The sequence below is a fragment of the Pempheris klunzingeri genome, chromosome 3, assembly GCF_042242105.1.
Source record: "Pempheris klunzingeri isolate RE-2024b chromosome 3, fPemKlu1.hap1, whole genome shotgun sequence".
Classification (NCBI taxonomy): Eukaryota; Metazoa; Chordata; class Actinopteri; order Acropomatiformes; family Pempheridae; genus Pempheris; species Pempheris klunzingeri.
In genome coordinates this window covers 3,377,103-3,392,612 of record NC_092014.1, presented here as the reverse complement: position 1 = coordinate 3,392,612, position 15,510 = coordinate 3,377,103, and the positions used below count along the sequence as shown (strand labels likewise).

Genomic DNA, 15,510 nt, shown 5'->3' with positions numbered 1-15,510 from the left:
TCACTAAGGTCCTCAGGCTGTGACTGATAAACCCACTGATGACGTGGTGGGTTGTGTGGGATGTACGTTCAGGACTGAACCAGAGTTTTGATGTGATCGATCTATAACTGCTGTATGTGGAAGAAATGTCCACTGAAGAGCCTTTGAGGGCACAGATGCTTCTGTTAGTGTAAGTCACTCTGTTGCAGCTTTGTCCATGGACACCTGAAAGATAAAACAATTATATGACCATTTTTAAACCAGAGCTGCTGAGGAGTCACAGTCGGAGCCTCCATATTTAATATCCATGTAGTTAGAAGGCTCCACTAGATGGTGTCATGTTAGTAGAAGACTGTGGAGAACTCACACACTGGAGGAGAGTGGGAATCCTCATGTCCTCTCATAGCACAGACATAGCTGTCTCCAGGATAAAAGTTGTCTTTATAAGAAGAAGTTTCCTCCGTCATGATTCTCTGTCCATTCTTGAACCAGACGAAGGAAAGACGACCAGCTGGACTGCAGCTGCTGTGACACTTCAGCTCTGCCTCGGTATAATGCTGATGATTTCTTGCTGTGGTCACCTGCACCTGCAGAGCTGGATATGAAACAAGAAAAAACATTATCACCGGCTTTAAAAAAAGATATTAATTATGATGTACATACACCTCAACACCAAAGCTACATTTCCTAGAAGTAATAGTGAGCATTGATAAGTGTATTTACGTCTTTATACAACAGTAATCACACAAACACATGCTGGTTGATCATTATCAACATGTGTGGTGTGTTTAAATCTCCTGTGTTGGTGTGTCTCCATCAGGTTGTGTTCATCAGTACCTGTGACAGTCAGAGTTGTTCCAGGTAAACTGCTCCTCCAGTCAAAGCTTCCTGCTGTGAATTTGAAGTGATACTGGGCTGAGTCTCTCTCTGTCAGCTCAGTGATTCTCAGAGTGGAGCGTCCTCCCTCTGTTTCAAGGACCTGAACACGACCTGCATACTGGGGGTCTTCACTAAGGTCCTCAGGCTGTGACTGATAAACCCACTGACGACTACGTTCAGGACTGAACCAGAGTTTTGATGTGATAGATCCAGAACTGCTGTATGTGGAAGAAATGTCCACTGAAGAGCCTTTGAGGGCACAGATGCTTCTGTGAGTGTAAGTCACTCTGTTGCAGCTTTGTCCATGGACACCTGAAAGATAAAACAATTATATGAGCATTTTTAAACCAGAGCTGCTGAGGAGTCACAGTCGGAGCCTCCATATTTAATATCCATGTAGTCAGAAGGCTCCACTAGATGGTGTCATGTTAGTAGAAGACTGTTGAGAACTCACACACTGGAGGAGAGTGGGAATCCTCATGTCCTTCCACAGCACAGACATAGCTGTCTCCAGGATAAAAGTAGTGTTTATAAGAAGAAGTTTCCTCCCTCGTGTTTCTCTGTCCATTCTTGAACCAGACGAAGGAAAGACGACCAGCTGGACTGCAGCTGCTGTTACACTTCAGCTCTGCCTCGGTATAATGCTGATGATGTGTTACTGTGGTCACCTGCACCTGCAGAGCTGGATATGAAACAAGAAAAAACATTATCACCGGCTTTAAAAAAATAAATTGATGATGATGTACATACACCTCAACACCAAAGCTACATTTCCTAGAAGTAATAGTGAGCATTGATAAGTGTATTTATGTCTTTATACAACAGTAATCACACAAACACATGCTGGTTGATCATTATCAACATGTGTGGTGTGTTTAAATCTCCTGTGTTGGTGTGTCTCCATCAGGTTGTGTTCATCAGTACCTGTGACAGTCAGAGTTGTTCCAGGTAAACTGCTCCTCCACTCAAAGCTTCCTGCTGTGAATTTGAAGTGATACTGGGCTGAGTCTCTCTCTGTCAGCTCAGTGATTCTCAGAGTGGAGCGTCCTCCCTCTGTTTCAAGGACCTGAACACGACCTGCATACTGGGGGTCTTCACTTAGGTCCTCAGGCTGTGACTGATAAACCCACTGATGACTACGTTCAGGACTGAACCAGAGTTTTGATGTGATAGTTTCATAACTGCTGTATGTGGAAGAAATGTTCACTGAAGAGCCTTTGAGGGCACAGATGCTTCTGTGAGTGTAAGTCACTCTGTTGCAGCTTTGTCCACCGACACCTGAAAGATAAAACAATTTGAAAACATTGCATTGATGCACGTCTGTTTGAGTCTGTGCTGAGTTTGCACATATTTAAAAATATATACTTAAAAGAACATTGTATTTTTACGGCAAAGAGGGTAATTAGAGCATACAAACTCTTTGAACATTATTATGGCTGATAAGAACCTGTAGGAAGGATATAAGTTCAACATGAGTCAGTTAAAAAATGCACAATCTTTCCCAACTGGGACATATTTTTCCATTTCATTGTCGTTTCCACAGGGAAGCTTGGCTGCTTATCATACATCTATATGTCTATTTTTTGTCTGAGGGGCAGTTTTATAATAGAATTGAACACTATGCGAGTTACATTCTGGACTTAGGTTGAGAGATTGGTTGACAGGGGGAGCCAGAAAAGCAACCATTATAGCCTTTCCAGGTGAACTTAATGTGACCTTCTCTAAACCTTTGAATGCACATGTCCAACTGTTCAATGATTCAGTACTTTGTGCACAAGTTGCTGTTCTCTAACAAGAAGCTTAACGGCAAAATTCACAACAGGTGTTTGATCCATGAATCGACATAAACATCATTGTGCCTCCGTATGAGCAACACTGGCCTGATTTCATCTTCATGGACGACATTGCTCCAGCTCATTGAGGTCGCATCATTAGGGAACGGCTGCTGGAGACTGGGGTGCCTCAAATGGAGTGGCCTGCGCTTTCTCCAGGCCTGAATCCCACTGAAAACCTAAGGGATCAGCTGAGTCGCCGTGTAGAGGCTCGTAACGCTGTACCCCAGAACCTCAATGACCTGAGGGCCGCCTTTTGAGAAGAGTGGGATGCCATGCCTCAGCAGACAATAAGTAGACTTGTGAGCAGCATGAGACGTCGTTGTCAAGCTGTAATTGATGCTCAAGGACTCATGACAAGTTATTGAGACACTGACATTTTGTGTTGTGGTATACCCACCACTGTTGTTGGCTTTTGTTTCAATAAATTGTTTGAGATGAGGAATTCACCAGTGCATACATCTACTTAAATGCCCTACTTCCATGATATAATATCACTGTAGCATGAACTTTTTACATTTTCCATAAATTTCACCCAAATATCCCTAACTTTTTGTGAGCAGTGTATGTTAATACGCAAACACAGTCACTGTATCAAAGCGTGGGTGTTCACACTGGCCTCTTGGGAACAACATATCTTAAAGATAATTTCACTAATGAGCCTTCAGTCAGGTCGAGTGCTCTTCATTCACAGCCGACTGATTTGCCATGACGTGACTTTAATGTAAATTTTCTGTCACTGAGAAGCACGAAGTCAGTAGGGCGTTACAACACCTGTGGTTATGTGGAGGCAGTCAGCAGCATTGCACCCAGCTGTATGAACACCAGCCTTCCCAAAAAATAAATAAATAAAAGAAATCCTACAGCTACGGCCCCCAGTATGTGACCTAAATTTCATATTTAAGCCACAAGGACCTTTTTCTTCAGCTTTTTCTTCATCATGCATTCAAAGTTCCATCACCTTCATCTTGAAGATTTGGACAGGAAATATTCAAATATTCTGTAGTTAGGACGATGAGCAGGATGCAGAAGACAGTTAAGACAGAAGACTTCCTTCTGCTTGACGTTATTAATATGCACTGCGAATTGGATGTCAGTATATCACCTAGACATTGAGTTATTTGTTGTTTTGCAGAATGAGAGAGTTTTGTGGCCCGTGGCACCAAATCCGTATCTTCCACATCAAACCATCTCCCTATTTTAAAAGTCTGTGGGCACCCTTCAGCATCTAAAGAACTGTTCTGTAAATTCTCTCAGCGATGAATAACTGAACTGACTCTCTTGAACAGAGAGAGAGAGTGTGAACAATCACCTTTACAACAAAAGTGTGACCAAACGTTCACACACAGCAGTCATTACGCTCAGATTCAAAATTTGGAACAAAAGATGAATTACAATGAAAATGTTACCTGTGACTGACAAAGTGACTCCAGTCTGACTTGTATATCTTCCACCTGGTTGGTTTGTCATGAACCAGAACTTGTACTCAGCTGAGTCGCTGTCTCTCAGGTCTGTGATTGTCAAAGTGCAGCTCTTCTCATAACAGCTGTTCTGCACACGACCTGCGTACTCTGGGTCTTCTCTGAGGTCCACAGGTGTTCCATAACTCAATTTAGTGAACCATAATGTTTTCTCAACATTTGCTCTGGACGAGTGTGTGTAGGTGCTGTGTAGCTCCACCGTTGATCCTTTCAGGGCACAGATGTTAGTAGAGGTGAAGGTCACTCCCCAGTCATACTGACTCTGTACCACTGTAACACAGAGCACAGCAGACGCTACAAACACTATCATAACATCATACGAGATTTCCAAGATATGTAGTGAAGGGTATAAGGGTATAAAGTGCTGTTCAAGTAGAAATTTGAGAAGTCTTTTCTTTTCAGGCTGCTTTCTAATTCTTCTGCACCACATTTTAGAGGGAAATACTGTTCTTGTTACTCTTGTTACAAGTCAATTTTTGTCCACAAAACGTAACAAACATAGATAATATAGAATTTTGTTCTATTGGTTGGACAAAAGAAGCATTGTGAAGGTGTCACTTAGGGCTCCGAGTAATTGTGAGTCTCTGAGTGAGTAACAGTAATTATGGCGGCATTTCCCTCTGTTGTCAGAATTTTTAACAAACCAAACAAGCAGTTGATCCAATCCAGAAAACAACCAGCAGGTTAATCCTTAATTATAACAGGACCTCACCGTCAGTTAGATTAAAGGACCAAAAAAAGCTGGTTTTTAATCCTCCAAAAAGGTCCATCAGTGGACTTTTGAGCTGAGATTATTTTGAGATTAAATTAGTTTGGATTTCTGAGCTCACATACCTGGCATAGAGAGAAGGAAGACAACAACTCCTCTTGCTGCTGCTGCTGTTAAACCCATAGCTGCTCCTCTCACCTCTGTTGGAGACAACAGAGCACAAATGTAAGTAATTAACGTGCACAAGCTAGAAACAGAAGTCACCTTAAACATGTCTACTGGCAATATAGAAGGAGTGTCTTCTCTGTGGTCTGGAGAGTGAGGAGGAGGCTGTTAAAATAAACCTGACTTCCTTCCTCTTCACATTATTACCATGCATGATGACCCCGACGCCAGAATACAGCCAAGAATATGACTTGTTTCTTTTAGCAGAATGGGACGCCAGTCTCGTGGCTTGCTGTTAAAAGAGATTTATTGTAAATGAGGGCAAACTTGAGTATCTAAAAAGTGTTCCTTTAATCCTCTCAGCAGTGAACAACTTGACCAAGTTCCTGCAGAAGTCACTTTACACTTTCACTGAAAACTCACCACCACGACTATGAAATAATGCACCACATAATAATCAAGTCTGCATATGATGCCTTGAAGCAAGATCTATTACTATTTATAAGTTTTGCATTAAAAAAAGTATAAATGTGACAATTTGCAGTACAGCCGGTAGCTTAACCACTGTTTTTTTGAAAGCTGTGGTCACAAACCATCTCAGCCCCCTCTCACCCACTCAGGGTAACTGTAGTAGCATTTTGTTCATCCTGTTCATCTTATATTTCCTGACAAAGGATGAGGTCTGGATCAAGGATGTGGCGAGCAGGAACCCAGGACCTCTCCTCAGGGCCGTAGCACTCCCAGTCGACGAGGTACTGGAGTCTGTCGTATCTTCTCTGATGATGATGATGTGCAGCTGATGAAAGGAAACTTCCGCTGACAACGACTTAATGAATAAAAATAGGTTTATTGCAAAAAGGTCAGTAGTCTAACAGGCACCATGGAGGCCTGAGAAGACGTTCAGCCAATTGTAGGAACAGAAAGCATAACCCCTAGCCAAATCTACTGCCTTTGTCCTCGTCTCCTCGTGAGCCCACTCTGTGGTCACCTTATATACTCTTCTTGACCACCTAGCTCAGCATCTGGTGTCTTTGTTGAAATGCAAAGGAATGTAACATAAACATCTGCTTTTCTCTGTGTCCAGATAAGGAGGCAAAGGTCAGGTCACTCCTGCCTAGGTCATGCTTTCCCAGGTCTGATTCCTTTAGATAAACAGACACAAATACCAAACTGACACAATCGTTAATAACACTCCTTTGATGCACCCACCAGATACCACAAGTCCCCTCCCACGACGACGAGAACGAACCAGGCGTCTGACAGAGAAGACTGGACCCCCATCGAGGAGGTGGAACCGCCGGCGACAGAGGGATTCACCTTGGAAACATGGAAGGTGGGATGAATGCGCATGGAGCGCGGAAGGCTCAGTCTCACTGCCATCGAGCTGATGATTCTTTGGATGGGGAATGGGCTAACGAACCTGGGTGCCAGTTTCTTGGATTCTACCTGGAGTGGCAGGTCCCGGGCGCACAGCCATACCCTCTGCCCAACCTGGTAGACTGGGGCTGAAGAACGCCACCGGTTGGCAGAGGCAGTATAGCGACCGACGGAGTGCTGGAGGGCCTGGGCCCAGGTCCAACGACAACGGCGGATGAAGGCTTGAGCAGCAGGGCAGGAGACCTCTCTCTCCCAGGCCCGAAAGAGCAGAGGCTGATAACCATACACACAATGGAAGGTGGAAAGGCCTGTGGCGGAGCTGGTGAGGGAGTTGTGGGCATACTCCACCCACAGGAGCTGCTGGGACCAGGAAGATGAATTCTGGGAGACCATGCAGCGCAAGGCTGTCTCCATCTCCTGGTTCATCCTCTCTGTCTGCCCTTTGGATTGGGGATGGAACCTGGAGGAGAGACTGGCAGTGGCTCCCATCAGGCTGCAGAACTCCTTCCAAAAGACCGGAGAGAACTGAGGACTCCAGTTGGACACCACATCAACAGGGAGACCATGCAGCCGGAAAACGTGGAGCAGGACCAACTGAGCAGTCTCCTTGGCAGATGGCAGTTTGGGCAGGGACACAGAGTGGACCATCTTGCTGAATCGGTCGACCACCGAGAAGATGACTGTTCTCCCATCAGAAGGAGGGAGGCCCGGGACAAAGTCCAAGGATATGTGAGACCAGGGCCGATGAGGGACTGGAAGAGGTTGAAGAAGTCCTGCTGGGGCCTGATGGGAAGCTTTGTGCTGGTTGCAGATGGGGCAGGCCTCTCGGGTGTCCTCCCCCACGGTGGGCCACCAGAAGCGCTGGAGGAGGATGTCTCGCGTTCGTTGGGAACCCGGATGGCAGGTGAGTTTGGAGGTGTAGGCCCAATTCAGAACCTCCGACCTCAGGGCTTCTGGGACGTACAGGCAGTTGGTCAGACAGGTGCTGGGACCAGGCTGACCCTCGGTGGCGGCCCTCACTCTCTCCTCGATATCCCAGGTCAGGGCGGCGATGACACAGGGAGAGAGGATGGTAGCAGGCCCCTCAACAGAATCCTCTCCCTTCAGGAACTGCCAAGACAGGGTGTCAGGCTTGGCATTGCGGGACCCCGGACGGTAGGAGAGGGTGAAGTGGAAGCGGGTAAAAAAGAGAGACCAGCGAGCCTGACAAGAGTTCAGTCCAAACCACGAAGGGTTCTTTGGTGCCCTCCAACCAATGCTGCCACTCCTCCAGGACCATCTTTACTGCCAGCAGTTCCCTATTCCCAATGTCATAATTCTTCTCTGCAGGTGACAAGCGCAGAGAGAAGAAGGCGCAGGGGTGGAGCTTCTGATCTGAGGCGGACCTTTGGGACAGGACGCCTCCTACCCCCAGATCTGAGGCATCCACCTCCACCACGAACTGGCGATCAGGGTCAGGTATCTGGAGGATGGGTGCTGAAGTAAACCTGTACTTCTGGATCTGGAATGCCTCATGGGCGGGCGGGGGACCACTGGTATCTTGGAGCTGGTGAGGGCAGTGAGAGGAGCGGCCACAGAGCTGTAGTTGCGTATGAAGCAACGATAGAAGTTGGCGAACCCCAGGAAGCGCTGCAATTGCTTGTGGGAGTCAGGAACAGGCCAGGAGGTGACTGCAGAAACTTTCGCTGGGTCCATTTGGATACTTCCTTCAGCCACGATGTATCCCAGGAATGAGACAGAGGAGGCACGGAACTCACACTTCTGACGGAGACGGAGGTGAGAGGGATTCTCACAGCAGGCAGGTTTCATAGGTTTCAGGATTCATAAGTGGACGTGGTACCAGACCACCTTAGGCCAAAGATCTATGATCGACTTTGTGGTCGTGTCATCTGATCTGATCTGATCATCCTGAAGGAGCAGATTGGTATCGGGGGCCAGAAAGTTTGCGGCTTCAGTGGTCGCTGAGGCGAAAACCCGGGTGTGGGAGGAGTTTGGGGAGGCTACGGAGAAGGACTTTCGCGTGGTTTGGGGAGGCTACGGAGAAGGACTTTCGCGTGGCCTCAAGGAAGTTCTGGCAAACCATTCGGCAGTTCACAGCGATTAGAATATACCCCATAATATCATTAAAGTATATCATTAGAGTAGGTTTCCACTCAACAAGAACGTTTTATGCATCTATGAGGATGAATCATTCCACAATGATTAACTCAGAAAGCTGATTTTATTTGCATCCAATAAAATCAGTGCTATACACGGAATTACCCCATCAAAAGGAGATTTACTTTAAAAAAAATATCACATTATCAACATGCAGATGGTGTTTAATGCCACATAGAATCCATTGCACTATATTTCACTTCATTTCATGTGTGAAACTTGTGACGCAGCTTATAAAATTTACATAAAATATCAGAATCTATATAAAATAAGACAAGTGGTTGGAGATCAATTCAAGCCAAGGATAAAAGCTCACTGAATACTGACCTTTCATTCATCAGGTGGCCGTAAAAAGCATGTTTACACAAACTATATTTACAGCTTAATGCATGAAGTCATGAAATACTTTACATCCTCTGCACAGCTGACTCACGCAAAGGAAAAAAGACAAGGTGAGCACTTGCAAAAGTTGAATGTAGGCTATCAAAAAAAGCTTCTCTGAGATATATGATTGTCTCTACGGTTTACTCTTGGAGAGGCCCGCCAGCAGAACTCTGTTTTAAAAATCTGCTTGAATACAAATCTTAAAAAGAAACAAATAAATGCGATCCGTGTTGTGATCACTGGGTTTAGGTGACTGTGCTGCACAACGCAGCCGGATCCTCTTCAGTTTCTTGACCTCTGGTTCAGAAAAATCAGGCGCATTCCCATCATATCTCAACTGTGATAGCAAAAACGTAAAATCAGAGCGTTCATCATTTAAGCTGAATGCATAATTTAAGTTATGTCAGTTTAATCTTGCAGTGATGCTCACCTCGGAGGAGCCTTAAACTTGACAGCAGCATACTCAACGACTTCCTGTTGCTCGGCGTGTCGGAGGAGCTGAACTGATCTGATGTTGGAGTAGAGAGGATCGCTGGAGAAGTGGATGGAGGCATATTGAAGCTCATCCTGCTCCTCTGGCTTTTCCTGATCAGGTAAATCCAAATTAATCGCAGCTACACATTTTGCATGAGCAGGTCTTTCATGTGATTCCTGCAGAGGACTGCAGCCAGGTCAGTGAAGGTCAAAACAACGGCAGGCAGAAAGTGAGAAAACTTCAGGATGTGCTGGGAATCTATTACATCCAAGATGAGACTGCACAGGAGTGGATTTTCTTTTTTTTACTAGAATAATATACACGACCATTCTCACCTGTTCCCTTCTGTCTGGTCTCTCTTCAGGCTCTTCAGGCTCCTCAGGCTTTTTTCTAGGGAGAGGAATTAATTTAAAAAGATTATCAAATGTTTTAGACAAACTCATTTTCAATAATCTGTGAAATCACAACTGCTCACCTAATCCACAGGAGTAGAAAGAGGGCTACGACAGCCAGGAGAACAACAGCGATTATTCCAACTGCTGTTAATTTCATTAATCTTTTATCTAAAAGGAAGCACAGACAGTTGATTACAGTCATGTGGGGATTCTTGAATCCTTCATCTTGAATTCCTGAATCACTGGGTCTCTCTCTTAATTAAAGAGTTTGGTCTAGACTCTGCTCTTTATGGAAAGCGTTTTGACATAATGTTAATGTTGTGAATTAAAGATTGATTGATTTACAGCCCACTGGTCCTATGGAGTGATATGGCAAAACAGTCAAAAGACATATTCCATCCATTTATTTCCTGCTCAGTACAGGTGGAATATCTCGGCCTGTGGGCCCATGTTGCACAGACGGACCAATACTGGATAACAATATTGATATTTAGCTATATTTATAATATACTGGACTGAACTCTGCGTTCTTTGTCTTGGATCACTGACACTTGACATTGATGGACAATGTAATATATCTTAACTTGCCTGCCAAAGCCAGATGTAAGGTGTTATTATGGCGTCCTCTACTGTTCCGGGCTTCACAGTAATAATTCCCACTGTGTTCAGCTCTGAAGTCAGTGATGGTGAAGATCTGTCCTGATGCTGTTGGTGAGTCTTCGTCCTCCTTGTACCAGGTGTAGTTAGCTGCTGGGTTAGCATCACTGCTGCAGGTCAGATTGACTGAGCTGCCCTCCACTATCTCAGCAGAGGGACTCACTGACACAGAGGGAAGTCTTGGAGCATCTGGAGGAGATTTAAAGAGACCACATGTGTTATTCACATCAGAAGATGATGTACGTATTAATTGTTAACATGGCAAATGTTGCATTTTTGTTTGAGGGCATGAGTTTTGTGAACAAAAACTTGTGCTTTGCCTTTTCAGAGCCATCGTTGTCTGTCAACCTACACAAATAGACCACTGAAACAACTAAACAATGAGTTCACAATACTTCTCTGGACATTGTGAGTAGATTTGTACCAAAAAATACCAAGTACACTGTGGCTACAGAGCATATGCCACTTAATCACGAGGAAACCAGATATGCTTCTGTTTAATACTCACACTGGACATCTACTGATAGAGACGATGACATGATCTGTCCATACTGATTCTGAGACTTGCAATAGTAGATCCCTCTGTCCTCGGAGCTGATGGACGTGAAGGAATAACTTCCCTCTTGTCCCTGAAACAGTACCTGGTCCTCCTTGTACCAGGTGTAGTTAGCTGCTGGGTTAGCATCACTGCTGCAGGTCAGATTGACTGAGCTGCCCTCCTCTATCTCAGCAGAGGGACTCACTGACACAGATGCATTCTTTGGACCATCTGAAAAAACATAAAATACATCAACAAAAATGAGGATTTTTTTTTTTTTGGTGCTACGTGTTGTGTTGATATGAGTAATAGTTCTGCGTGTGGAAGCATCTCAAACTCTTGAGGTGGCTTTGTGACAGGCAGGAGGCTGAACTGAAGGAAACTTGTATGGTTAGCCTTTTCTACAGTCCAAAAAATGTATGGGGAAGAACAAACTACTTGTACATGAACATCATTGCTAGGTTTTCAGGGTAACTGATGGTTTGTGTCCCCTGAAGATCCATGTAGTTATCATGTGTGTTTTACTCACATTTCACATTAATAAAGACGTATTCAGATGTCTTCCATGACAACACATTCTCAGCTATACAGAAATACTCTCCAGAGTCAGAGGGCTGGATGGAACCGAAGAAAAGCTGCGGTTCTTTACTCAGAGGTGCAGGATCTGGATTTCCCTTCGTGTTCCAAATGTAAGTAGCTGGTGGGTTAGCATCACTGCTGCAGGTCAGAGTCACTGGGCTGCCCTCCACTATCTCAGAGGGACTCACTGACACAGAGGGAATCCTCGGGGCATCTGAAAGAGAAAACATGAACACATTTAACTTTTAATTTGAAGAGGAGGTTGAGTTTTTGCAGTGGAACATGTTTTAAATGGACAACAGTTCACGTAAACACACAATGAAGGAGAGCGGTGGTCCTTTAAGAAGTTTCCCTCATCTTCTTTCAGTCATTATTGTGATTACACTGCAGCTGCTGCACCGTGTGTGTGTGTGTGTGTGTGTGTAAACCTTAAATGCATAAACCTCACAGACTTAACACCAGTGAAAATGATGAATAACAGATAATTATATGACGTGTGTGTAATCTCATTGGCCAGAGATTTGGTTTTCATCCTGTTCTGCACAACGAATCACCAAATATCACTGAGTTACACGCAGTTAAGGTGCAGTACAAGAGATTAAAGGCTCTACCAGATGGTGTTATATCAGTGGAAGACTGTAAGTAAACTCACACACTGGAGGAGAGGGGAAGTCCTTGTATCCTTTGACAGCACAGGAATAGTTATGTGCAGGGTCTGAATAAGTATAATATGTGCCTTTAGAAACTGTCTGTCCATTCTCGAACCAGATGTAGGAAGGACGACCTCGACAACTGCTGACACACTTTAGTGAAAGTGAACGTGATCGTGATCCCGTCACCTCCACCCGGAGATCTGAATATGTGTAGAAAGAACAGACATGTTAGTTATGTTCGTACATACATTCAAAGACTTACAGAAACATTCACAGCATTTTATTATTATATTATATTATATTTAGATACAAATGTTACCTGTGACAGACAGAGTGACTCCACCTACACCATAAAATCCCGCTTGACTTGTTATAAATCTGAAGATGTACACAGTTGAGTCGCTCTCCCTCAGATCACTGATTGTCATTGTGCTGTCGCTCTCATTAGAGTGATACTGCACACGACCTGAATACGCCGAGTCTTCTTTCAGGTCAGAGCTTTGTGTTACATACCAGAATGATTTCAAAAAAGTGTTAACGTTTTCATTCCACATGGGTGGGTATTCAAAGGTGCAGTGCATGTCCACTGCTGATCCTATTACAGCGCAGATCTGAGTAGAAGAGTAAGTCACTTTCCAGCCCTCTGGACCTTGTGCCACTGCAACACAGAGTACACAGGATCAAAATGAACAACAGTCAGTTCAGTTAACAGTCAGTTAATAAGTCAAACTGTATCATACAACCAGTACGGTTTGGGGGCAAAAGCAAAGTTTCAAATTCCTCAATCATCACACCAATTATCTGCAGTCATTGTCATAAAAAGCTCCAAATCATGCATTCAACTGAAGTGGAATACATCATATTTTCCACTGAACATACAGCAAAAGAAAAGGACAATATAAACATAAACACAAACATTTAGATTGTGAAAATATTTAGGATATTTAGGATATGGATGTATACAGTACATACAGTGTGCTCAGATTTATATTTGGCAACTGTGTGTATAAAGCACAAAAATAAAATCAAGAATGAATGCAGTGCACTGGATGTTTGGTGTAACAGGATTATTGCACATTGTTTTCAGAGAGTAGCAGAGGGAAGAGCGCACGTCTCTGGGGAGCATCAGTGTTGATTGACAGGATGCTGGATGTGATGTCCCCCTGCCTCACCTGCTGCCTCCCCTCTATCAGGATCCAGGATCATAATCCACTGACGAGTGGGGGCTGGGACTCCCCTAAGGAGTTGAGGTGTTGCAGGATGTATTGCAGTTCTAATTTGACTGCATCATCCACTGAGCTGTTTGCCAGGTAGGCAAACTGCAGAGTGCCCAACAGAGAGCCTGTGGTATCCCAGAGGCAGGACAACACCAGCCCCTCGAAGGATTTCATGAACACAGACATCAGGACGATGGGCCTGTAGTCATTTAATCCTGCGGTAGAGGGTTTCTTGGGGACCAGAATGATTGTGGAGCATTTGAAGCAGGAGCAGCCTTCAGGTGAAGTGAGGGGACTTGAGGTGTCAACAAAATTCCTGAAAAGTGCATCTTATGTGTCAACAAAAAGTCCTCTAAACAGAAAATGAATAAAAGGCATTCTTTTCCGATGTCAACACCCTTTTTGACTTCCTCCTTAGTCCTGGTAAAAACAATGCTTCAGGACTTTATTTCTGAATGAATTGGGGGTAAACACGGGCAGAGAGTAGTCCACAAAGTGCTTGCTCAGTTACACAGTCACTGCACAGGAGTGGATGAACACCACAAAAATGTAGTGGAACTATGTTCTTTGATACAGTTTACTGACTTTAAAGTATTCGATTATTATTATCATATTTAAGACTTGTCTTCTTAGTTAGTTTCCCCTTTGTTCACTCTGTGGTCATATTGCGTCTGTCTGAAGTGTTGAAAACACAAAGAAATGCAGAAGTATGAAGTTTGACAAAAGTCTGTCAGCAGCTGTAATACAAAGATAAGATAAAATCTCAACACGGAGCATGGGAACAGCACACAGAGATCATACAGTATAGACGAAACTAGCAGGGTTTGATGCAGATGAAAGTCAAGTAAAAGTACCTGTGGACAGAAACTAACCAGCTGGCACTTCTGCAGCCAGGGTCGGTTTCACAGCAAATGTAGGTTTTACAGCAGTGACAGGTTTTCACAGGCTTTACAGCATGAAAAAGTGCTTAGCACACAGATACTATATGCAAAAGGAACAAGCAGAAGAGGCAACAACATCATCATTTGCCCCTCACACAACTCTGATCATCTAGTCCCATATTTTCCCCGGGCTTCCCTCTTTTAATCAAATGATTACAACCGTAGATATACAGCACCTGACACAGAGAGAAGGAAGACAACAAATCCACTCGCGGCTGCCGTTAAACTCATAGCTGCTCCTCTCATCTCTCTGTGAGGCTTCAGAGACAATAAGACATGCCCGATGTGAAAGCAGTAGACAGATATCACACCGTTAAACAGCAGGACTTCCTTCCTCTTTTAGACTATTATGCACGATGAGCTGCACACTTAAGTATGAAACAAGTCAGAGCCAAACCTGTTTGGCTGCCAACATCCCACTGATACAAGAAAAAACCATTCAAGAAGGGATGAGACATTATCAATTTCTTTTTCAACCACAGTTCAAACAGGACAGATGTGACATTTCTAATGCATGTTAAGCTTTTATACCATCATGAGTTCAAAGAGATGCACTGCAGCAATTTGTGCCCTGCAGTTATATTAAATTATTACCTCCATGCCATCACTCGTCTTGCGTTTCTTGCCTCCAAACTCTCACCATTTATTTAAAAGGTAGCATTGTCTTATTTTTTGAAAACCATTTAAACATATTCTCATGTTAATATGGACCGTTACTGTAAATACAGTATAGTTGTAGATATTCTGGCTGTAAAATAAAGCACTGCATACAATTTTATTGCAGTGAGCATATTGGAAATGTTCTGGTTCAGTGACAATTTGTATTTAAACAGTCCTCTTCATCGTACTGTTCACATTTTGACATCAAGAGACCAAGACGACGCCTAACAATCGATCAACAGTACCTGGCCATTGCGAGGCTTCAAACGGGATGTTCTCAGAGGTTAGTTGCCACAGAGTGTCATCAGCAGGTTGCAACAGAGATACAGAGAGACTGAAGAGTCACAGAAAGGCAGAGAAGTGGACGTCCTTTGGCCACATCCCACACTGACGACCGCTTCATTGTGAACAGTGACCTGCAGAACCGGATGG

General features: G+C 44.1%; 1 protein-coding gene across 1 annotated transcript in view; it reads right to left on the bottom strand.

Annotated features, from left to right (window-relative positions):
* Positions 1-4,314: 4,314 nt before the first annotated feature.
* The window catches only part of LOC139199044 (cell adhesion molecule CEACAM1-like), a 43,721-nt gene continuing 32,525 nt past the window's right edge, over positions 4,315-15,510 (bottom strand). The window contains exons 7-12 of the mRNA XM_070828052.1: positions 10,422-10,679; positions 9,914-10,001; positions 9,774-9,828; positions 9,394-9,548; positions 5,006-5,080; positions 4,315-4,441 (exon numbers count right to left, since the gene is read on the bottom strand). Coding sequence (XP_070684153.1) covers positions 4,423-4,441; positions 5,006-5,080; positions 9,394-9,548; positions 9,774-9,828; positions 9,914-10,001; positions 10,422-10,679 — 650 coding nt within the window. The 3' untranslated portion in view covers positions 4,315-4,422. The remainder of the gene's footprint in view (positions 4,442-5,005; positions 5,081-9,393; positions 9,549-9,773; positions 9,829-9,913; positions 10,002-10,421; positions 10,680-15,510) is intronic.